Source organism: Equus quagga, chromosome 12 (assembly GCF_021613505.1).
Source record: "Equus quagga isolate Etosha38 chromosome 12, UCLA_HA_Equagga_1.0, whole genome shotgun sequence".
Lineage (NCBI taxonomy): Eukaryota > Metazoa > Chordata > Mammalia > Perissodactyla > Equidae > Equus > Equus quagga.
Genome location: NC_060278.1, coordinates 6385324 through 6409353, shown reverse-complemented (window position 1 = coordinate 6409353; position 24030 = coordinate 6385324). Strand labels below are relative to the sequence as shown.

Here is a 24030-nt window from a genome sequence, read left to right as displayed (position 1 = left end):
TATTTAAAAGGAATGGTTTTCTCTAAGTGGAATTTCTTAACTAGAACTCAATTCTTGTTAACTAGAACATTTTTCATGAAAATCTTCCAAAGTTATGTACCTTGACCCAGGGGCAGGTCCAGGTTTGTCGGGCCTGATCTGCGGTAATACGAAAGTAGGCAAAGGGCCGTGGAGGGGTCCATCAAGTGAGGGGCCCTGCGCTGAGGCTGCATTAGCTTTGCGGTAAATCCACCTCTGCCCTTAGAGAACTGAATCCCAGAGGGAGCACCGTGCTTTCTCTGCAGCAAGACGATCCATCACTTATGAGCAGCACAAGATGAGAAACAACATAAGCGCTGGAGTCAGAAAGCCGTGGGTTCAAATTCCAGCTCTGTCTCTTTACTTGCTCTGTGATCTTGAGCATAAAGTTACCTAACCTCACATTGCTTCAGTTTCCCCCTCTGAAAAAAACCAGAGGTAGCAATGCATCTTTCATGTGTGTGCTATGAGAATTACAGGGCTGGTGTGTTTTACATAACACATGTAAAAACCTGTAATACTATTCACTCAGTGAATGACGGATCAGATTCCCATTCAACAGTTTTCACTAGAATTTGGTGTTTGTGACTGAAATCTACCTTATACAAAGGCAAGTTAGTTATTAACGTCATAAAAAATAATAGGCACAGAGCACACAAGCATATATTCAAAGGTAGTATAAATGTATAAAAACAAGATGCAAAATAGGCTCACACTTAGCCTGACCCACTGGCTAACAATTATTTTTCTACCTCAATGTACCAGAGGGATGCAACACAACCCAGATGACAATAATGGCTTGATACAGCAGCAACAGAAGAGGAGCATACACACAATTTGCAAAACTCTTGCCTTCTTGTGATTCGTGTTCCCCTCCAAGCTATATCTCAACCCCTGTAACCCATCCCCGGTCCCGGTGAGAATCACACTCTCCACAATAATTAAGGAAAAATACTGAATTTATTCACTTGGTTGGAACCATCACATTGGATAAAAGAGTTGGTTTCATTTGCATGATGTAAAAAAATACTCTAAGTAGGAATACTCACATACTTTACAATGTTAAAAATATATTTATATAAGAAAGATTCATGAAGGCATTTGATATAAAACATACACAGTATGCTATTTTAATATACAAATGCTTAAAAGAAAATAGAGTCTTAAGAATTATAAAAGTAGCATCTTTAAAAATTTACAAACGTTTCTATTTGTCTTAAAGGTCACATTCTCATCCTTTGGGATGTACAGAAATTATGTGGTTTACACAGTTTTATCCACATTCAAAACATCATGTTTTAAATGTTTTAAGCATAGCATGTACAGTACAAAATATTTCCATAGGAACATAACAGAACCTGTCACTAGGGGCCTGCTGCCAGACGGCTCCCAGTTAATCAGCCATTTTTAAGACGCTAGTTCAGGTTATTGCTACAATATTCAAGTTGTTCTATTCACCCAAAGTATAATGACTTTCATTTCTACTAGACTTTCCCAACAAAGGCTCAAAGAGTTATCATATAATATACACCAATATACATAAAACAACTATTCTGAGTTAAATGCAATTCCCATACTTAAATTAGAACCAAGAATAGTAATTTGAGGCTATTATCCTCGCAATTGGTATTTTCAAAATTTTGAGCAAAGTGCACAGTGAATGGAATCAGTCACCAGAAACGATTCTTCTCTGAACGCTCAGCTTCCTTCCTGTGAGTCACACCACCTGAGAAATGAGAACCTTCAGAGTTGGCAGGTAGCAGGGCAGCTTGACAAATCAAACCCACAGGAGCCACGTGGAGTCACATTCATGAGTCGTGGAAGCCCATACCGCTGGCTCATAAATGACACAATTCACTATTCGGAGGCCCTGTGCAGAGTCAGGAGAACCAGCTTCCAAGAGATAAATGCTGAGTCTTAATTTAGAGCAAACGGTGTCATTAATCAGCCATATTCTAATGTTGGTGGGCCCCGAACAAGGTTGAAATAGCCAGCCAGGGCTCCAAGGTCTATGTAGAGAGAACGTTGTCTCTTCAGCATCTCGGATTCTTCGGTGCTTGCTGTGCATGAAGAATCTGAAAAGGGAAACGTCGAAAAAAGGAAATAAGTGACCAGGGGACACGTTCAATAAATACCTTCTGCGAAAAAAACACTTTGGGCCTAATGAAACAGCATTCAGCTCTGGTTTTAATAAGAGCTACAGACTTGAACGCTATGAGCTAGTTTATGTAACACAACAGGGACAAAAAAATCAATGACAACAAGAAACTAGCTAGAACTCCTGGCATATTTTCCAACATCCCAGATGGTTCTCTTTAAATACAGAAAAGTCAGACAAGAAGCAGGGAAATGAAAACAAGCATTCCAGGCTTGACATCTGGGTTTGGACCAAAATGGTTAAGAATGCCATAGATTTTTAATGATAAAAATAGAAACCCCTCTCCAAGCATATTCTATGCTCCTGGAATGCATACTGACTTTCTTACCTGGGAAGGCGTCAAAGTTTGCAAAGAGAATTTAAGCAGAGGAAGATAGAAATGCAAACTGACTTCAAACTCAGTATTTTATCTGTGCAAAGACTGCTGTGGCTTATCATAATTGAATTAAACAGAACCCTGCTCTTTACCAACAACAGAAGTGTCCTGCTTGACTTGTTTTTAAAGGCAAATGATTCTCTGTTGCAAAAAAGCAAGTTGGAGGCGATTCTCAATGACTATGTTACCTACATATGCGCTGAAAACCTGTTATGATTGGCTCGTAAATTAGTCAATTTTTTTTTTATGCTTTTGCTGACATTCTTGCTGAAATTTCTCAAACAACTTACGGCATTCAAGAAGTCACTTCATTTTTTTGCAAGTGTTTTCATGAGCTACATGAGAGGTTTGACGTAGATGGAAAAGAAGGGAAGTAAGAGGCACTGCCCACAGGGGGCGTCCCTACCGGCAATGTTCTCAGGAAGCTCCAGCTCCTTCCTGCTCAGCAGCCTCTTCCTCTCAAAGAGGGCCGAGTCCAGGCTCTGACAGCGCGGCTGGTCCTCTCTGGGGGGGTTCAGGGCGTCATGCTTCAGCAGGTCCGCTGCCCTGGGGCGGTGATTGGGGTTCCTCTCCAAGGCGGCCTCCATCAGCTCTCGCATGCTGGGACTGCAGTCAGCTGCGATATCTTCTAACGGAGGCGCCTGCTTGTGGATCTATCAACAAACAATCTCTCAGCATCACTGACATGGAAATACACCCTCAACAGGAAAAAGATTCTGGTAACAAGACCTGGAAAGTCATCTGTTTCCTACCACATGCCCTGCAGCAAATGACAAGTGTCCCTTTAATCTGCTAAGGGCACCGATGCTGGGTTTGAATAAGCAGTGACAGCATTATATATGAACAGTGGCCCAAAGGTCATGGCAGAAGTCTCTGCTGCTGAATTTCTCAATGGTAAAATGAGAGTTGCACGTTCCACTATCTGTCAGGCTGCCATGGGGACCTATAATCTACTATCATTTTTTTTCTTTTTTGAAAGTGTTCAAAGAACATATACAACTTCCTTCGCTCAAAGATTTATGCTACCCTGATGTTACTAAGTGGCCATTTTTTATTACAGCTATAATGGAATAGCATATAATTTATACCCAATGTACATTTCAGTAAATTTCCACTAAAACAGCAATGCCTCCTTTGCAAGAATGGGGCTTTCCTCCCTTTGGAAGAACCTTCAGCTTCCTCTCATGGGTCACTAGTTCACCACCATCCAGCTCGGGATGTGTGAGCGTTAGAGGTGGTAGAGCAGCTCTCCCCCCTTGCCCGTGGGGGACCCCCACTTACTATGTACAGATAGGAAGGATAGGCTGAGCGAGGGTAGCGCTTCACCCAGGGTGGGGTGCCCGTCTGCATGTGGATGAGCGTGGCCCCCAGGCTGTAGATGTCTGCTTTGGTTGAATGGCCCCTGCACAGGATCACCTCTGGGCTCATGTAAATCTGAAAAAGAGGTTGGAAACATCCGTCTGGCTCCCCTCATTTGTCTGGGTTTCCAGTTCTGGAAGCTGGCTCATCCACCTTTCCCCTGTTTACTGCATGCCTCATCCCTTCAGAAGAGCATGTGATCGCTGTGTTCCCTTAAGGGAAGGAGAATAACACAGGCACACACTCAGGGAGCCGGGCATCTCTGGCATGAAGTGCCCCTGCAGCCAGGAACCCACCCAGGACTCTCACTCATCAAAGTTCTGCAAAGCATCGATCGAGGCTTCATTTTTTTATTAAAACACCAATTCCTTTCATATTTAAATGCACACTTCAAATGTACTTCTTCACTTCACGTTTACAAATTGCCAAACCTCTAAAAATCTGCAGTAATAAAAGGCGGCAGAAATCCACAGGGTATTAACACAACTCACTTGGAAGAGAAGAACTTAAAACTGTAATGTTGTAAAAGTGAAACCAATTAGCCATTTCTATGAACTACTTCTTATTTCTACCTACCACGCAGCCAGTGACCAAATATTAAAGGCATGCCATATTAACATGTATAAGTTCCATCTAGTTTCATGAGTTAATGCTGGAAAAGCAGGGCTGGTTTTAGAAATAGTTTCTCTAACAAGTGTTTGTTTCTAAACTCCAAAAAGAAAGGAAAAGAGAGCAAACACTGGTGACCAATGATTTATATTTATAGCTGGTACAGACATACAGTACTTAATATCCTAATTATCAATATTACTTTTAAGAAGTTTTTATACTGTCTGTCATTTGACTATGGAAAAGGGGGCTAGCGTTCTTGGAATACAATTCACAGTAAATAAGAACTGGCTTACAAAAACTGGGGAAATTGCCCAGTTTCCCCATCCTAACCACACTTCCGGGCTGGCTTTTGCTCTTGTTCTCTCTCTCTCTCTCTCTCTCTGTCCCAGCAAACAGGCGAAACCGAGCTCCTTGTTCTGAAACTTTCCCTGAAGCAAAGACAAGGCATTTGGATCCTGAAGGACTTTCTTACTAAATATAATCACAAAGTTAAACAATAAAAGCAGTCAGTAGGATCAGCCGTCAAGAGAGGATTGCCTGCCTGTCTCCTCCTCCTGCCCTTGCAGGGATTAATCCAAGCCAGGATTGGGCAAAGAATGTACTGTTGGTGTAACCAAGGCAGCTGTGCACCCGGGGCTCTGCAGGCCCTACGCGACCCCACAGCAGCATCCTGCTGCCCTCAGGCAGATCCCCCGAGGAAGCTCTGGGGCTCGGAGCTCCTGCTTCCTCAATCTCTGCAAGGGCCAGAGCAGCGGGGCCTGGTGCTCGCGGACTCCTCAGGCTGGCTGACTGCAGGCATGAAGCAGGCCTGGGGCCACCCACGCGAGGCTCTCTGAGAGGGCACACCCTCAGGCCTGGGCACTGGAGCAAGGGAGTCTAGAGGTCGGGGGTCAAGCCCTGCACCTCTCAACATGTTTATCAGACAGGGCAAGACTGTGTGTATGTATGTGTGTGTGTGCGTGCACACACGCACACACATGTGATGATTACATGTTAACTTAACAAGTAAGACCAAACACAGACTCAGCAGAAAATAAGCACTTTTAGAAAAGGACCATGCTATATACTTTTATATAATTATAGCATTACTTTATTACAGAATTATTTTATTCTAATTAATTATTTACATTCATTATTTATTCTTTCTATATATCATGTAATTCAAAAATAATAGATTAAATATACGCTGGATTAACCCTGTATAGGTATTACATGCTTATAACATAATGCTCTGAATATGAACACTGAGAGAGAGATCAAACACAGGTGGCAGTGTTTGTGAGGTCTACCAAGGGATCAAAAATCATCCACAGCCATGCAGTGGCCAAGCGATCAAGTCCAGTGGAAAGCAAATCTGCAAGGTCAACCCCGACCAGTCACATCTTATTGGCTCTTTAGGTATGAGGAGCAAAGCGAGCTTGCCGAAAGGGTCATTGCTGACTTACAGCCTGGCTCACTATCCAACTTCAACTCATGAGGACCAGACAGGGATTAAATGCAAGTGGATTAGAAGAGCTCATAACTATAAACACCAAAGCCAGTTTAGCATTTCATAAAAAGCAATTTACAGTTGGTGAAAAGAACTAATCCAAACACGTCCAGGAGCCAACACCATGTTATCATCTCATCCTCAAGCACACATTCTCCTTTTGCTAGAGAATCCCAGAAAAGTCCTATCTTTCTCTAGCCATTGCAAAATGCTCAATTTGATCACACTGCTGGGAAGAGAAAGGTATTTTCCATCTTTAATACCATAAATAGTTTGTTTCTCAAACTGGCTCCAGCAAAAGGGGTAGAATGTCACATATCTGAACTTACGACTAATGCCAAAAGATGCTGAAACATTTTCCGAAAAAACACGTCGTAAGCATTAAGTCATATTAGATTTTGTGCTTTGGTGAAGGATTCTATGGTTTTCTCTTCCAAATATTATTCTGTTCAAAGATGACTGCCCAGAATCCTCTCTCAAGTATTTTCCAGAATAATTTCAGTAATATCAGCAAAAACAAGGATTTGATCTGTTGCCCAGGTGGGTCTTTGCTTTGAGAGAGTTAAGAAAAGGCTTAGAAAATCTTGGTTCAAAATGAAGATAATTTTTTTTGACATTGCAAGTGAGGTCAGTGCAATACATCTATTAGCTAGTCTAAGGGTTGCCATTTGGTTGAACACCAAGACTGACCTGGTAATCCTGAGGCAAAGGTGCCACCCGTGCCCTCTCTCTATTTCCTGGGGGCACTTCCGGCAGAGAGCAGGGCATGGGGCTGAAAGGCTGGGACAGTGAGCATCCCACTGTAGGGGACATGGGCAGTGAGGCAGCTTCTACACTCACTTACCTTCCCAGCTGCATCCAACCCCAGGCCCATCACAACCTACTGTGAACTAAATTATTGGTTGTTTGATAATTCGGGTAAATTTAAAATAGGTTCTTTCACCAAAGAGTGAGGACTGATGCAAACCACCGAGGGCATGATCCTCGTGGGCCTGGTCCAGTGCGCTGTCCCAGGAACCTGCAACAGCTACTCTAGGGCAGATGCTCAACAGACGTTCCCTACTTGAATCAAATCAACTATGCAGCCCAATAATGGGAATGTTAAATTAAACAGGTTATTGGAAAGCCCACGAATGCATTTCTCTAAATCTCATTTAAATTCCAGAAGGTTTGGTTTTTATTTTGGCCTTGGGTTTTTTTGCTTCACAAATGAGTCCAACATATAGCTAGTTTATAACTTCAATAAGATTTATTTGTGCTAGATAATACACTTGAGGTTTATTACAGGATCCCAAGGATTAAGGATCATCCTGAAATGTTGTCACAGCTCTCAATAAATATTATCAGTGACCATGAAAATTATGGTTGTAATAGAACCAAAATAGCAATATTAGTTATACTAAGACTACATGTATTATTTATATCAAAAAGTTACATAGTAGTTACACCTTAGACTTTAGACTCAGAGAAAACTAGGTTCAAGCCCCAGAAGGATCAATAGCCAAGTAGCTCTGGGCAGTTTATTTTAACCTCTTCAAGCTTATTTCCTTAACGTAAAATGGGAATCATGATAGTACGTGCCTACGAACTTACCAATTTACCAATAACAGGGTTGCCATGAGGATTAAACACTATAATTCATTTAAAGCACTAAAATGAGTATCTGGTGCAGAGCAAGGGCTCATTAAATACGTTCCAATGGTCATAATAATGTAATGCAATGGTTTTTCTCCCCTTTTTTGTCCTTTCTGCAGTCAACACTAGAACATTTTTTATTTATACTCTTAATAAATATTGACCACTCTTGTGGGAACATAATTACCTCTGTTCCGCGGAGGTCCTTAGGAAAATAAACATCTTCAGTCATCTGAACACTTAGGCCAAAATCCACCAAAACAGCTTTTGTGGACATGAACACAATGTTGCTAGCTATAAAGAGAGGAAAGTTTTTAGCATAAAATTGTCTATATACCCATAAATAATGAAAACATTACTTAAAACGAGTCCCAAATCAGAATAATTGAAGTGCTTCCCAACTGAGATAGACACAATATGCTTAAACGAGGAGGAGGAATCTAGTGAGAGTTTAGGTGGAAATCACTTCAGGTATGTCAAGAATTCAGTCAACGTGGATATAAATGATTGTAACTACTAATAATGCTCAAGATACAATAGTTGACATAGAAACAAGCTAAGTATCTATCGATGGATAAATGTGATATATGTGTATGTATATATAAAATGGAATATTATTCAACTGTAAAAAAGAAGGAAATCCTACCATTTGTGACAACAAAGATGGACACAGAGGGCATTGTGCCAAGTGAAATAAGTCAGACAGAGAAAGACAAATACTGTATGAGATGATTTATATGTGGAATCTAAAAAAACCTGAACTCATGGAAACAGAGAACAGATTGCTGGTTGCCAGGGGCAGTGGGTGAGGGTGGGGAAAATGGGTGAAGGTGGTCGAAGGGCACAAACTTCAGTTAGAAGATGAACAAGCTCCGAGGAGGTAATGTACAGCATGGTGCCCATAGTTAATAATACTATAACGTATATTTGAAAGTTGCAAAGAGTAGATTTTAAAAGTTCTCATCAACAAAAGCATTGTAACTAAGCATTGTAACTAAGGTGACGGATATATTAACTAATTTGATTGCGGTGATCATTTTGCAATATATACACATATCAAATCATTACATTGTGCACCTTAAATTTACACGGTTATATATGTCAATGATATCTCAATAATGCTGGAAAAAATATAATAATGCTCAAGAGCTTGAGGTTTAAATTCTAAGATAGAAGCATACTGTTATCAAGCTACTTTCTAAAAGAAAAAGTAAAATACCCTTTATTTTTCAGTAAAAGTGCGGCTAGTCCAATTTGTCATGAGATATTAAGGGTTCATCGTGGGTCTCTCTTGTGTGTTTCCCCATCATCTCTTACTCTGAGAAAGCAGCCAGCGAAGGTTTGTTTAATGGACACTCGCCAAATTGATGCTCAAAATTTAAAAGCTATTTGTTTCTCAAGAATATGTGAGGGTATGTGTGTGTGTTTTAAAGAAAATTACCATTTTCAAGTCTTATTAACAAGGGCGTAGGCAGTACTTAATAGATGTGTGGCTATAATCTTTTCTTCAATTGGATAATCATACTTCCTTATGACTTGGAAAGCGCCAGTGACCTGGCCTGATTCTAAGCCATGTTTCAGGAGCACAGCAGAGGGAGGTGGAAAGTGCTCTGAGGGACTGTCCTCCCTGCCACTGAAGATCTTCAGACCGAAGGAAGGAGCCTACGTGCGGCCTGTCTAACCAGTCTCGAAGCCAAAAAGGTACACATCCGAAGACAACTCACGTTTAATATCGTGGTGAATCACTTTGTTCGAGTGTAGAAAGTCAAGTCCCTTGAGAACATGCTTTGTCACCCAAATAATTTCGAACTCTCTCATCGGTCCACAGCTCTCCAGTTTCTCCAGAACAGAGCCTCCCTCGCCTGCTTCCATAAAGAGGTGCACCGTTTCACCCCACAGGACTACGCCATATAACTCAGCGATGTTCTCGTGCCGGAAGCAAGCCTGGATTTCCACGTCGGATGGCTTAAACTGATCGACGGGGATCTGAAACACAAAAATCCAGTAAGATGCTAAACAACCCCAGGATAGTGGATAGTGAAATATATGCACATATAATGCAGGTCAACCCACAAGCCAGAAGGTAAATAATAGCCCTCAAGGATACTCTGATTATGAAATTGTACTGCCGAGTTAAGAAAATGTTTACTCCAGATCTGCCTTTACATTATGTCAGCTTTAGGTAAACGATTCAAAGTAAAATAAAAAACAAAGAAAATGAAATATTATTTTCATTTAGAACGTAGAAATCCAGCCAAAGAATTATTTATGATTGAATCAAAAGAGAGATAATTTCCTATCTATTTTATGTGTAATTTCTATGGCACCTAGATTTTTAGGTTGTATTTTCTATATTTCAGCTTGTCTTGAAATAATAGTATGTCTTTGGTCCCACGGTCTATGCTCTAACAGTGCATTTAAAATAAGCACCGGCCATCCATTCTACAGAGAACCAGGCAGGTATTAATAAAGAAGCAGATCTTTCACAGTGCATATGGACATGGGATTTCTCCAAAATATAGTGTTAGATGAAAAAAACAAGATGCAGAAGTACATATTTTATGTTCCTAGTTGTAAAACATTTTTAAACTATACATACATATGTCCATAGACATTTTCTTAAAGGACACATAAGAACCCGTTATCAGTAGTGACCTCAAGGAAAGGGATCTCATTCTTCAGCTACACCCTTTCGAATCTATTCAGGGTTGTTAATCATTTTATATGTTTTTCTGTTTTAAGAAAAAATATAGTTTAAAAATTAAATATAAGTACTAAAAGGAAAACAAACCCACAAAGCTGTTTTCCCATGCCTTTTGAGATGAAACTGAAAAACTAGACACTTTGGTTCTAAGATCTTTCTAAAATGTCATCAGATTGTTTTTAAAAGAACTTAAACATGTCCCCTCTAAATGCAAGCTTTAAATGCCTGACTATAACACTTCCTTTTTTTCTTTTAATAACTGATATTCTAGCAAATCTTTATGAGGGAACTAATGAGGTCAAGATATTATTGACCTTTTAATTACAATAAGAAAGACTAAGATGATATTCAGCAGTTACTTTGCATTTTATTTTTGGTTAAATCAAGTGATTTTATTTTATTGCACTTTAAAGTAAAACAGACATAGATAAAAGTGTAAAACTGCTTAACTATCAAACTCAATGAATTATCAGCTGAACACGCCCATGTAACCATCATCCAGATCAAGAAACAGAACTCTACCAGCATCCCGGAAACCCCCTCCTGACCCCTTCCAGTCACTGCTCTTCGAGGGGACCCACTAATCTGAGTTCCACGCGCCTGGATTTGTTCAGCTCATTTTGGGCCTTTCTATAAGTGGAATCTCATACCATAGATATTTTGGGTCTGGCTGTTTTGGCTCAACAAAATGATTATAAGATACATTGACATTACTGTAATTGTAAACCACTTCTTTTCCTTGCTGTACGGTATCCCATCGTGTAAATATACCACATTTCAGCATCTGGAAACTTCCAGTTTGGGATTATTACAAATAGTGCTGCTAGGAAGGTTCTGACACATAGCTTTTGGTGTACACGCCCGTTGGGTTTGTACCTACAGGAGTGCAATTGCTGGGTGAGAGGGTGTGTGCATGCTCAGCTTAGGTAGATATGCCAAAGAGTTTTCCAAAGTTTGGAGCAATGATTGTTTAATAAGAAGAGATGGGGTCTTTTCAATAATTCGTCTAGTTAAACTCAGCTCTTTAGTTTGCAGTCCTGAGGAGTCCTGCAGCTTTGCCAGCTTCTGCTTCCCTGCCTGGCTCCCTCCTCAGTGGGTGGCATTAAAGAAACAGCACACGGATTTGCTCCTGCAGGAGAGCTCCCCTCCACCCCGCCCCACCACAAGAGGGATGACGTTATCCAAGCTGGTGCTAAATAAGCCAGCAGGACTGTCTTTTTCATCAGGGCAAACCAGATTATAATCAACCACCCACTTAGACCAAGGGGCTGAACGCTTCCAGGTAGCAAGCAAATCCATAAAACACAGACAATTTGGACAGGGTACCCTCAGATAAGATCCAGTCAAAGGGTAACAACTTTGAGTAATGCAAACAAACAAACAAACAAAAGCCACAACGTCAAACATGCAGTGCATGCTGTCTGGTTATAAAGTACATACCAATTTACACGCCATCCTTTTCTTAGTCTTTATATCTTGTGCTAAGTACACTTTTCCAAAGGCCCCCCGAGGAATGAAATCAGAGCCAATATTCCTGTACGTCAGCTTCCAGGGGATGAGGAGAACATCTGAGTCTATTTGATAGCGTCCATTTTGGGGAGTGATCACCTACAACACGATAAAGATGCAAGAGGGTGAGAATTTCAGCAAAGTCCTTTGCTAAGACCCACCCTTTAGAAACTGGTTACTTTAGATCAAATTCCTATACACAGTGCTTGAAAGTGATGTCACTGTGTATAACCCTAACAGTGTACAGAGACTATATTTAGAGCTTCAGCAAGACAGAGAAAGCATGTAACAGCAACACGTCCCTGGGCAGACCTGATCATATTATTCATGAGTAATTAATTGCTAAATAGAACTTTAAAAATTATTTATCTAAGGGAGTATGACGGATCTGACCAAAAGGCTGAAAATAAAGATTGCATAAATATAAATGCTGCCTGCAAGTTGACTTGTTTCCAATTAAAATGTGCTAACCTGTTAGTCCACATAGCTATTACTCACACTTGATGCATACAGAGAGAACGTGGAAATTAACTGAGGATCATGGAGGAGTGTGGAAAACAATGTGTTATGCCAGAGATATGAGCTGACAGTGCTACATAAATAAAGTAAGGGCAGAATTATTTCCCACCTACTTACTCATTTAATATATATTGAGAACATACTGCATGCCAGGCACTGTGCTAGTGCTGAGGAGGCAGCTATGAACAAGAGATAGATGACCTCTGACCTCCAAGAGTGCATGAGCAAGCACTTTAGAACAAGAGATTTCAAAACCAGTCGACTCAAAAATGAAGAGACGTACCCTGACAGCAGTGTGGGTTACAAGGGGATGTGCATTTATCAAAACTCATCAACCAGAAATTTAAGATCTGTGTATTTTACTGCATATAAAGTATATCTCGATTTTTAAAGAGTAAGCAAGTTAGAAGGAGAAATAATTAAAATTAAAACAAATTAACAAGGTAGTCCATGGGAGATATGACCTGGAACACACGTGTAAAAAATGTTTGAAGTGGGGGCCGGCCCTGTGGCCGAGTGGTTAAGTTCGCGTGCTCCACTGCGGCAGCCCAGGGTTTCACCGGTTCGGATCCTGGGCACGGACATGGCGCTGCTCATTAGGTCACACTGAGGTGGCATCCCACATGCTACAACTAGAAGGACCCACAACTAAAATATATAACTATATACTTGGGGGATTTGGGGAGAAAAAAAGCAGGAAAAAAAAAAAAGAAGATTGGCAACAGTTGCTAGCTCAGGTGCCAATCTTTAAAAGAAAAATGTTTGAAGTGTTCTTTCAAGGAATAAAAAGTCTCAAAAGTTCAAGTTTTCCTTCAATGTAATTAGTAATATTACGACTTCAGATTATGAATCCAGGAATTATGAAACTATCAAAATGACGTCATTTCAAGCACAGAAGAAGCTGAGGGGAATGTGGACCACATGGGAAAAGAATGATGGGCTGATTCATCTACCGATGCATGGAGCTCCTCACACAGTCATGTTACGGGAATAGTTCTAGAAACTACCGGGGTTATTCATTTGGTCTCCATATTGCTAATCTTAGCGACACCCCACAAACAGATGTGTTCACTATTAGTCAGGGAATGAAGTAGAGAACAACTCCAATACCTAGAAATGTGAAGTCACTAAATTTAAAAATTAAATATTTACCGAGCGCTCCCTCTGTGCAGGATCCTGGGCAGAGCCACAGAGGGAAAATGAATGAGCACAGGACCACGGTCTTGACTTGTTTGAAATACGACCTTCTTTCAAGAAGTGTGTCACCTCAAGTTACTGGAGGCCTCTTTTGATAGCATGCTAAGAATGTGATGAATTTAGACCCTTTCCACATTTAGACAGAACCGTACTGACAGCACTCAACTGCACTAGCTTATTGCCTCTCTCTTGTTATTAAATATTTACAGACGCAATGTCACCATTTCCTCTAAGTTATCAACTTCAGTGTTTAACTCACGTTCGTGTAAGTTTTGCTGTTGTCTAACCCAGTTTGACCCAGTGTCCTCTCAGTCTATCCAAGGGATGGAGAATATTAAGAGCCACACACTGAGTGCGCATCACCAGCCAGCACAGCGCTCAGTACTTGAATACACTATCTCATCAAAGTCTCATGACAGTGCTATGAGATAAGTACTATTTTTATCTCCATTTTACAGATGAGGAAACTGGCTTCAAGAGGTTAAGCAACTTGTGGGGCAGTAACAGCGTCAGGATTTGAACTTAGCTCTGTCGGACCCCAAAACCACAGGTCCTGTTCTTTAGATAAGAGCCCTTGAGCTTCCAGAAAGCTGTAATTAAAGCTGAGCCATGATCAAAACCCAGTCATTAAAAGCCTACATTTCCACATCATGGAGTACCCTTCTCCCCTTTAGATCAAATACCGCAAGTTCCTTCCCCCCTACTTTACAATCTCCCATCTCCTGGGCACCCTCCTCGGAGCGCCCCACAAGGTCTCCACGGTGACCTTTGATGATAGGCCCTGAAGGGAAAGTGTGATATGCCAGCGCCGACCAGTTGCAGTTCTGCAAAGACCCTGGTTCTTCCCCAGCCCCAGGCCTTCCCTATTTGGGTTTGAGATAATTTTTTTCCCTCCTTCTTCTTCCTTTGGGGGCCCTCCCAAATAATCTTACAGAACTCTATGCTGCTTATCTCTGCAATTCTTCCACTTACCAAAGCCATCTTCCAGTGCAGACATTATAAGCACGCTTTCGATGTCCTCGTCCAGATCACTATTATCCATACTAAACAATACTGGGCCCAGGAGCAGCACTTGAGAAAAATTCTTAGGTATTTTGGTAAAAATAAATTCCATTTTATTGTGGAATATAGTGGGCTGTGGCTGCTGTGAAATGCATGTGACCTTAGGCTATGTTCAAAGAAGCATATTGTCTAGAACAAAGGCAGAGCTGGCCATATCCTACTCTGGTGGTCACATAACGACTGGACCGCCACATTCAACTTCTGAGCTGTAGGACAGGCATGGCACAGGCCTGAGCTGAGGGCGCTATCCAGATGACAAGGAGAGTTAACACCCCCATGCACAAGCAGCAGCAGATACAATTAGAAGCGTTTGTGAAAGAAGAGAGAAGATGTGGGGAATCTGCAATTTCTGGAATATTGGAAGACTGTCAAAAGGGGGGAGAGTAACAATTGCATACAACAACAACTACCACAATGATTTGCATTCTTTCAACACTCGCTGTGTGTAAACAGGTCACATGCAGCCATGATTTGTTCCCAACAACAACGGTATGGAGTAAATGCTATCATGTTACCCATTTTACAGATGAGTAAACTGAGGCACAGAGAGATGTAATAACTAGTCTAAGGTCACACAGCTGACCCATTCTGAGTTGAGGTACATACACACTTATTTCATTCCCTGGCATCAGTTTTCACCACTATTCATCATATATACCTGTTTATGGCCAAAAAGTAGAATGAAGACTAAGAGAGTAGGAGATGGATTTTAGTCCTATATAAGGAAGGATTTACTTACAGTCAGAACTGGCCAAATACGAAATGAAATGCCCCAGTGTATGATGAACTGTTCATCACAGGAGATTTTCCAGCACAGACCAAAATGCACCATCAATTATTGGAGATGATGAATGGGGTGATTCAAGCACTAGACAGGGAATTTGACTCAAGTATCTTTAAGGTTTTTTCAACTCTGGGAAGCCAGGACTCCATGACTAAGCCCTAAGGAACAGCATTCAGCATCTCACACCCATGTCTATGAGCGAGCCCTTTGGGGCCCTTCAGCTCTCCAATAATCACCAAAGACTTGAGTGTATGGAATCCATTTTGGGTTATTCATCTCCAGATCAGGTTATGAATTTGTCTAGACTAGAAATAACTAGTAGCACTCTCACACAAAGCAACCCCTACATCAGTCTCTCAAGGTTCTCCCCCAGGTCCTGCTGGACGTTGGTGGAATCTTTATTAAATATTATTTTTAGGAAAACAGCACACACGCACACACATAGACCACCATTTAACATGCCTATGCTTCCGGATATTTTTTTAATTCTTGGTCCTCCGTCCTGTCTAATTACCTCCATGGATGTTGTGGTTGTTGGTTGCCTGGAACACACCACGTGTCCATGCCTCCAGGCCTTTGTACATACTCTTCTCTTCATCTGGAACACCCTCCATTCTCCATCCCCTTCATCTGTCTAACTCCAAGTCAATAACTTAGGCGTCAACTCCTCTTGGAAGCCTCTCTGACATTCTCCCTTGCCCAGACCCACCCGCTTGGCTATGTGAGGTATCCTGCTCCACGTTGCCCTAGCAATCAGGGCGTAGTTGCACTGGGAAGTACCACACTGCATGATAATGGCCTGTTTACTTGCCTCCTGCCTTCACCAGGCAGTAAGGTACCAGAGGGCACAGACTGTGCAACACTTGGAAAAGCACCTGATACACTGCAGATGTTGGAGTCATGTCTAGCAAGTGAAACAGAGGGATACTTGAACGAAAGGATTTGGCCCATATGTAGATAAACTTCATAGATCGATTTTACCTTGGAATTTATTTATTTGGTAGATATTTGCTGTCATTTTGTAAAGCAGAGAGACAGAGAGCAGCAAAGGAACCCAGAAGAGAAAAGTTTTGATAGGGTATTCGGTGGAGGATGGGGAAGAGAAAGGTTCTGAATGCAGGATGGTTCCAAGGAGAGCATCACATGAGGGTGAAAGGGAGCCAAAAGCAAAGCTTGCTTCTTGTAGCATCTTGTCTCAGGCTGGCTACGATCAGCGACGGCACCTCGCAACTCCCATGCCATTAGCCATGGACCACAGAGCTGCGATAGGTCACTAGCAGTTGCAGGGTTGTAACAATCCTTCAGGTCAGTGACAGGAAAGGCAACCACGGCCCCCAGAGCCATCAAACACTGGCTTGATTTGTGGATTTTAAACTTCTCCTGTTATCTTCAATTCACTTTTAACTCTTCCTGCTTTACATGTTATATTCTTGATCATTTTTAAAATAAAAATCCTTTAAAAGTTTTAAAGATCCCTGCCCTTATGTGTCCTGTTCTTAAATTTTCTCCTGAATATGCATCTATCTGTCAGCCCTCCATGGCAGGACTGCCAGCATTTCACTCTTACCCTTTGCTGGTAAAATTTTTACTTCCTTGATCTCCTTTTTTGCACTAGCATTTTGTTTGTACTCCAAAACCTTCATTCAGGAAGCTATTGCTTTGTACTCCTTATAGTTTTCCTGAATTCCCTTCTGTACACTCCCAGTGAAGTTCTATGGCCCATCTCTCATCAGTCTGATGGCCCAGGGGAAATATACCTAAGTCTCTACATATTTACAAGCAAGAATAATTTGTTTATTCTGCATGTTTTCCTTAAAAATACCAATTCATATAAGAGACAGAAATACATAAACCATTATGTTTCTGATCACAGACATATATATTATTTTGAACCAGAGTTGTCCAGCTATATTTTAGCTAAGAAAATCAGGCATTGCTCCTAGTTCAAATTATTACCTCCCATGGATAAGAAGAAGTACTATTCTCCAGGTAAAGTCAAGTCAACTATTAAATACAGTTTGGTATATCCAGACCAAAGCAAGTCACGTGACCGTGCAGAATGTAATAACACCACTGGCTTCTAACAAAACAATTCACTCCATAGCTGACCTAAACTGCTGTGTTGTTTTTAATTGAATGAACGTGGTATGCAAAAAAAACCCAAAATAATTACAAACTTTGTCCAGACTCTTTACTTGTTCAGCAGTGACCTTCCCCCATCATTAGCCATTTTGCCATTTAGAGACACCAAAGGAAAGGGGTCACTTTCATGAATAAGCACGTTTTGCAAGCTGCCACCCACTCCTTTGCAAATTGTTCTTTTCTAAAAAATTGGATCACCTTTAGCCAGCACCGCCGTTCACCTCTGACATACTAAGAGATTGACAGAATCTCAGGCACACCTAAACACATCACCTGACCTATGATTGTGGCAACCAAGTATTGTCACAATATTTTGGATTATTTACATACTTGGGATGACTAAGCAAATATATTATTTGGCATTCATACCTTGCCAATTAAGGAAGGTGAATCTGTGGATAGCTATTTACTGCCTACACATCACATTTCTGCAAGAACCATATTTAGCCAATACTAATATTGTGACATTTCAAGATGTGACAAGAGAGGAGCAAAAATTTCAGCTTCAAAAATATTAATTAAAGTCTTTCTTCCCTCTCAGATAAAAAATTCTCATTAAGCCTTTCTCTTTTGCCTAATTGATGATGAGCGTTTTAACGAACAGTTAAACTAAAATACACTCTTCTGAATTACTTGTTTGTAAAACTACTACTAAAATATGGAAAAAATTCTTTAAATGGACTTTTAATGAAGACATTTTTGCATCTTTAACATGAAGGGGATTCTTACAGATACTGCATTTTTAAAAACCATACCTGGCAGCCAGGTTAAAGCAGGTGTGAATGCTACCCTGCGTTAAATGAAGCTGCAGTAATAAAGCTGAACACACAGCACTCAACTGCATCAAGGAAAAAACATACCATATTTAATAAAATTCCAGATTCTTGTGGTCGGTGTCCATAAAAACGCTTTGCAGTATTCGATATATGGTTTGCAAAAGCAAGCAGCTCCTCCACGGTTCCACGTCTGACCGACGACAACGAAGGCACCTCTTGGCCACTGAGTAGCAGAGACTCTGAGCGCTCCTCATTTTGATTACTATCTTGACACATGGTCATTAGACTGGGTTCATAAACTGGTGGCTCTTCACTTGGGTAAAGATTTTCCATAATGTCTATTATATCAGACACATTCAAATGTTGAATTAATGAATCGAGTTCTTCTTTGTTGTCACTGCCAGTGCTCATGTACTCCATTACTGTTGTGCTTTGTAGAGAATCTGCAAAAGAAAACACAAATACTTAGTTTGCTATATTTGTATTTGCATTTTGAGATTCATGGGAACTGGACATAAACTGGGAATGGGCCTCTCTATGCCCATGTCTACAAAACGAGGGCCCTGCGTCAACAGTGTGTGTGAATTCAAGTTGACAGACAGTGAAGAAAGGGACCTTAACTAACCATTAGTCCAGCTGCTCACTTTGCAGAGGGAAAACTCAGAGAGCTTATATGTTACTCACTCACTGAGTTGATGGCATCAGCTATAGCCACTGAAAACAAACTTTCACCAAATATAAACATAAATAGGAGCAGCTCAGAAATCTGAGGAGCTGAGGCTCCAGGCTGGTGCTTTACAGCTTCCACCCTGCTGCTCCGCCAGGGGACAATGCTCCCCACACACAGGGACAGAGCTCCCCACAAACAGGGACAGTGCTCCCCACACACAGCTCCGGTGGCTTTTATGCCTTGGGTGACTTTAAAGAAAAAGAACTACTTTAGCAAATTCAGGAGCTAACTTGGCAAATAAAACTCAAGCCCTGAAGCCAGAAGCACGTAAGATGGATTTTAATGGAAGCAAATCTGATGCTGATAGGTCAAACTGCAGGAACAATTCTGATGCAAATGAATTTAACAGCTCATTTAGAAGGGGGACAGCAAGCCTCAAATCCCTGTTCTGCCATCGATGAGTATGAGAAAGAAGATTCATTTAACCTGTGAATCAGCTGTCCCCTTTGGGACTAGAATTCTTTAACAGTACAGAGCATAGATTTCAAGGGTCCAAAAAGGTTAATCTAATATCTAGGTCAATAACTCTCCAGAAGTCGTAGAATTACAAAGAGGCCAGGGAAGCTAAATCTATCCCAAGTAAGACACACGTGAGACCAACGAACTGTGTTAGCCAATATCATATTTCAGTTCTTACATACAAAGCAAGGGCTACACCTGGGGATCTGCCAATGAGAACAAAAAAGGGTAGATCAAGGGTAAAACATGACGCTGTTACTCAGGACTTCAGAACAAGTCCATTCCAAAGGATTAAAGACAAAGGATTTAAGAGATCTCAGAGAATTTGGAGGCATGTATGCCTACTTAAACTATTGCGCTCCTGAACGCACAGCCTCTCTCTGAAAGAGGTTCCAGGTTCTTAAAAGCACGAACCTTTAACACATTCGACACTCAGTGCTGAAAGCCACAGGCCTCCATCAACCCGGAGCACAAGGGCAAAGCTCCAGGAAACGTTCCACCACGGGGCCACCTGCAACGCATGACCCAGCCATCAGCTGAGTGAATCTCATTTGAGAAAAGAACCATGCAATGTAGTGCCCTCGTTAACTGACTTGACAATCACTTGCTGACGTAAGGAAAGCAGTCTAGCATCCTGGAGTCTGACATTCCATCAAGACTCAGACTGCTTGGGGTCAAATTTCGGCCCCTCATCTACTGTCTGCGTGACCTTGGGCTAGTACTTTGACCTCTCTGCACCTCCACTCCCCCATCTGTACAATGGAAGCAGTGCTGAGCAGCACCTACCTCACAGGGTGGGTGCGAGAGTTAAGGAGGTCATGTGCAAAAGGTGCTCATGCAGTGTCTGGCCCACAGTAAATCAGTTGTGTCACTGGAGTTGCTATTATGAGCTTAAAAGAGAGAAGTACAGAGTCAGACTCCTGGCTTTGCACACACTGCATGAGACCTCCTTCCTTATCAGCAAAAGGGATGTGGCTACCTATTCCCCCAACTTCTTCACGGTAAGGTTTTAAAGATTGCATCCAAGACAAGAGACAGCGAAAAAAGGCAGAAACCTATGCACACTGCTTTGATAGCTGTTACCACCAGTTACATCCAGAGAGCCAGGAAGCTCCCTCTCAGAGATCTTGCAGCTCTTGGAGCCTGTGGGGTTATGAAAGGAATTTCCTAGGTTAATAGAGGAACATTCGACTTTGGTTTCATCGAGCCATTTTAGTTGCAGTTTCTGCGTGTCGAATTTACTGAAAAACAGAAGCTAAAATAAAAAGAGCCTGATTTAGGACCCTACTGGCTGAAGAGTTCCAAGGCTCCTGGACTGACTTATGAAATGGCTAACTTGAGAGAAAATAAAGTTCCCAGTAGCAACAGGGCTCAAGAAAGAGAGGGAGAAGTCCATTCGGACCCTTTACAGCACACTCAGCTGACCCAGAGAGGAAAGACAGCTTTTGGTCTTTCAAACCTGTAGAAAGTCTCAAGCATCTCAAGCATTTATATGCAAAACCGAAGCAAGAGGTTAAACACACACACCCCTAAACTGCGTGCTGGGGGGCCGGGCGGGAGGAGGAGAAGAAAAGGAGGGAGCAGGGGAAGGAGGGCGGGGGCGCGGCGGAGTGTGGCTCGGGGGCAGTCTCCGGATCCGGGCATAATTCCCTAGCAACGCCCGGCTCCTCTCACGCCCAGCAGGCTCCCGGAGCAACCTGGTGACCAGCCCGCCCCCTCAAATGCCCCCGCAAAGCCCCTCAGCACTTTCAGGCCGTAATTAAGCAGACAACACGCTAATGATTTCCGCGTTATTCATGATCAGTAGCCATCTAGAAAAAGTGTGGACTGTGAAGATATTCTAGCTCAACAATAGAGACCCTTCCTCATACAATTTACCAAAAAAAAAAAATCCTTATAAAATTCCTACTTCTTAACGGAGTAGACGAGGATGGCACTTTTAGAAATGGAGAAATGGGCAAATACAGTCGAAATTATTTGCTTCAAACTGTTTCAGGAACCAGCAATAAAATCAAGAGGAAATCCTATTCCAAAACATTAATGTCACACTCTTGGGTACTTGTATCTGCATAAACAAACGTTGAGGGTTTCCTGGTAAGTGTGAATGAAAACGGCCAAGATTTCAGGGATCAGCTTCTGCCTAACAAAGGACGATTATACCTTGCGGTACTTCCCATTTAAAAGATATTTTCTGCCGAAATAGTACATTGCCTCCCAGGGCACATTTCTTATTATATTTTTGTTCTCAAAAGGACCCAGAATGACACAGTCTAGCTGAATAGAAGCACAGCGACTCTACTTCAAGACATCTAGAGGTCTCATCTATCCGATTCTCCTTATACGAGCAAGTCCTTAATTAAGGGCCATCTGCCAGAAGTCCCGCACGCAAACCTCAATGCATCAGAGAGCTGGGGGCGTCTGCCGGAATCAGATTATATTCCACTTGGCAAAAACCTAAGACTCAGGCCACAGACATGTAAAGTAACAGTATTTGTGTTTTTTCCCGTTTTTTATCAGGAGCAGTCCTTTATTCTGGGCCAAAATACGTCTTTCCAAAAGTGAAACAGACATTGCAACGTTTCCCTTAAAGACAGCTCACGGCCTTCTCTGTTAACTTTTGGGACAATCTCTGCACGCCCTGCTTCCTTCCCAGCGTCGTTCTCCGCCCAGAACCAGAAGGATTTCGGAGTCCTGATAGCGCATTCCTACCGGGAAACATCTGTGAAGTATTATTTTTTCCCCTAGCATTCTTAGACCTGAAGCCCAGCGTTTGTGTTCTGCTATAACGACTCATTAGTCACAGAACAACGTCCGAGTTATAAGCATGAAATAAGTTTCAGCTATTCAAAAGGCTGTCTGCTCCACCAACCCCAACTCCCTTCCTCCAGTCCTTACAGCCAGCAGACCCTGAAAGGGCTTGTAAATTATAAAAGCACCCATCATTTGGGCGGGCGGCGGCCGGGTCCCCTGCCTCCGAGGTGCACTCACCGGGGCTCGGCAGGGAGAGGGCAGCCGTCCAGGCGGCGTACGCAGCGGGAGGCGCGGTGACAGCGGGTCCCTGCTTCCCCACGCATTGCCCACACCCGAAGTGCTGGTGCGCTAGGGATCCGGGAAAGAGGAGGAAGGGGGAGGAGTCGCGATCTGCACTCGGTGAGACCCTTGCGCAAGGTGCTTTCCAGCTGTGCAGGCTGCAACCGCGACACGCGCAGAGGACGGAAGCGGAGCAGCGCGGGTGTCGGGCACGCCTCCACCTCCCCAAGTCCCGGAGTTCTCCCCTCTGCCGCGGGGACCCTCCGTTTCAGAATAGGAACAGCTAGGGCACCCAGAAGGGCTGCGATCAGAAAGACACCCCAGAGTCCCCAAACTGTGGATTACCTGCGGCCTCCGCGCGCCCCCGTGGGCCGAGCGCTCCAGCCGCGGCCTCCCGACGCCTCGGTGCGCAGCAGGTGGCCGGTCCTCCGGAGCCGGGCGCGCCGTGGCACCGAGGTCCGACGGCAGTAGAAGCTGGAGCCAGGGCGACCGGCCCCGGAGCGTGGCGCGTCGTCCAGAGCGGAGCGGACGAGTGAGCCCCAGGCCGGGCCGCCCTCGTCGGCCCCTGACTCACGGCGTCTGAGCCGGCCGAGGGGCGGCGCAGCAGACGCCAGCCGCCGCCTCCCCGCCTTTTCCATTTCCCCTTTCTCTCCGTAAACAGAAAGAGACTGCCGGGTTGCGGGGAAGCCGGAGCCCCCGCGCTGGGAAATTCCGTCCGCCCCCCCCCCCCCGTTTGCCCTCGGGGCGCCCGGGCGGAGCAGAAGGCGGGACTCGGGAGGAGCGGGGAGGGGCGCGGGCCGAGCGCCGGAGAGAGGCTCGCCGCGCCATCTGGGGGGCCCCCGGACAGCAGTTGCCTCTCCAATTGAGGGCCTGGCACACCTAGGAGTTTTCCCTCAGGACCGGACAACCCGGTGGTAGAGGGCGCCCCAGTGGCAGATTTGTAAAGGGAGACTGTGCCCCCGCACCCCCGCCCGGTTCCCGGAGGAAGATCGTGTTTCCTAAGTGCTCGCGCCCGCGGCGCTACTCGGGTGTTCCAGGCCCGGGCAGGGGGGGCGCGCTGCGGGCCCCGCGCCCACCCCCAAGCCCTGCGGGCACAGGCGCGCCGCGGGCTGTCTCCGCCGCGCTGCAGGAGGCACAGTGAGCGTCTAGTCTTCTCAGAACCGCACCCAGCCGCGATTACGGGTAGCGCGGCCTGCCCTGCCCAGATTTCGATTCAGGTCCTCACACAATGAGTGTCGTGATCCGTGGTCCGCACGTACCGACTGCGGTTTGAAGGTTTGGGAGAGGCCGCCGCAGAGTGGGCGGGCAGGTAGGGGGTGAGCACCTGGAGACCCGCCAGGGTACTCCGCCAGCAAACCCTGGTTTCCCCTTTCTAGTCTTTATTGGAACGGGTTATTTTGTGGTACCGCCCAATTAGGAAGTGTGTCTGCACTGATGTCCAGCTGCGAGTCTGGATTCTCTGGTCTCCTTG

The 24030-nt window shown here is 43.5% G+C and overlaps 1 protein-coding gene across 2 annotated transcripts; it reads right to left on the bottom strand.

The window, feature by feature from the left end:
• Positions 1 to 994: 994 nt before the first annotated feature.
• On the bottom strand, positions 995 to 23688 carry MAP3K8 (mitogen-activated protein kinase kinase kinase 8). Of its 2 annotated transcripts, XM_046679970.1 has the most exons (9): positions 22905 to 23686; positions 22518 to 22628; positions 18425 to 18783; positions 11792 to 11959; positions 9372 to 9633; positions 7835 to 7941; positions 3834 to 3986; positions 2959 to 3205; positions 995 to 2093 (listed from the first exon to the last, which is right to left on the bottom strand). In XM_046679970.1, the coding sequence occupies exons 3-9, from the start codon at positions 18758 to 18760 to the stop codon at positions 1963 to 1965; spliced, it is 1404 nt and encodes a 467-aa protein (XP_046535926.1). In that variant the 5' UTR covers positions 18761 to 18783; positions 22518 to 22628; positions 22905 to 23686; the 3' UTR covers positions 995 to 1962. The 2 variants fall into 2 exon arrangements, with proteins under 2 accessions (XP_046535926.1, XP_046535927.1); XM_046679971.1 differs by lacking the exon at positions 22518 to 22628 and having other exon boundaries at positions 22905 to 23688.
• Positions 23689 to 24030: the final 342 nt, after the last annotated feature.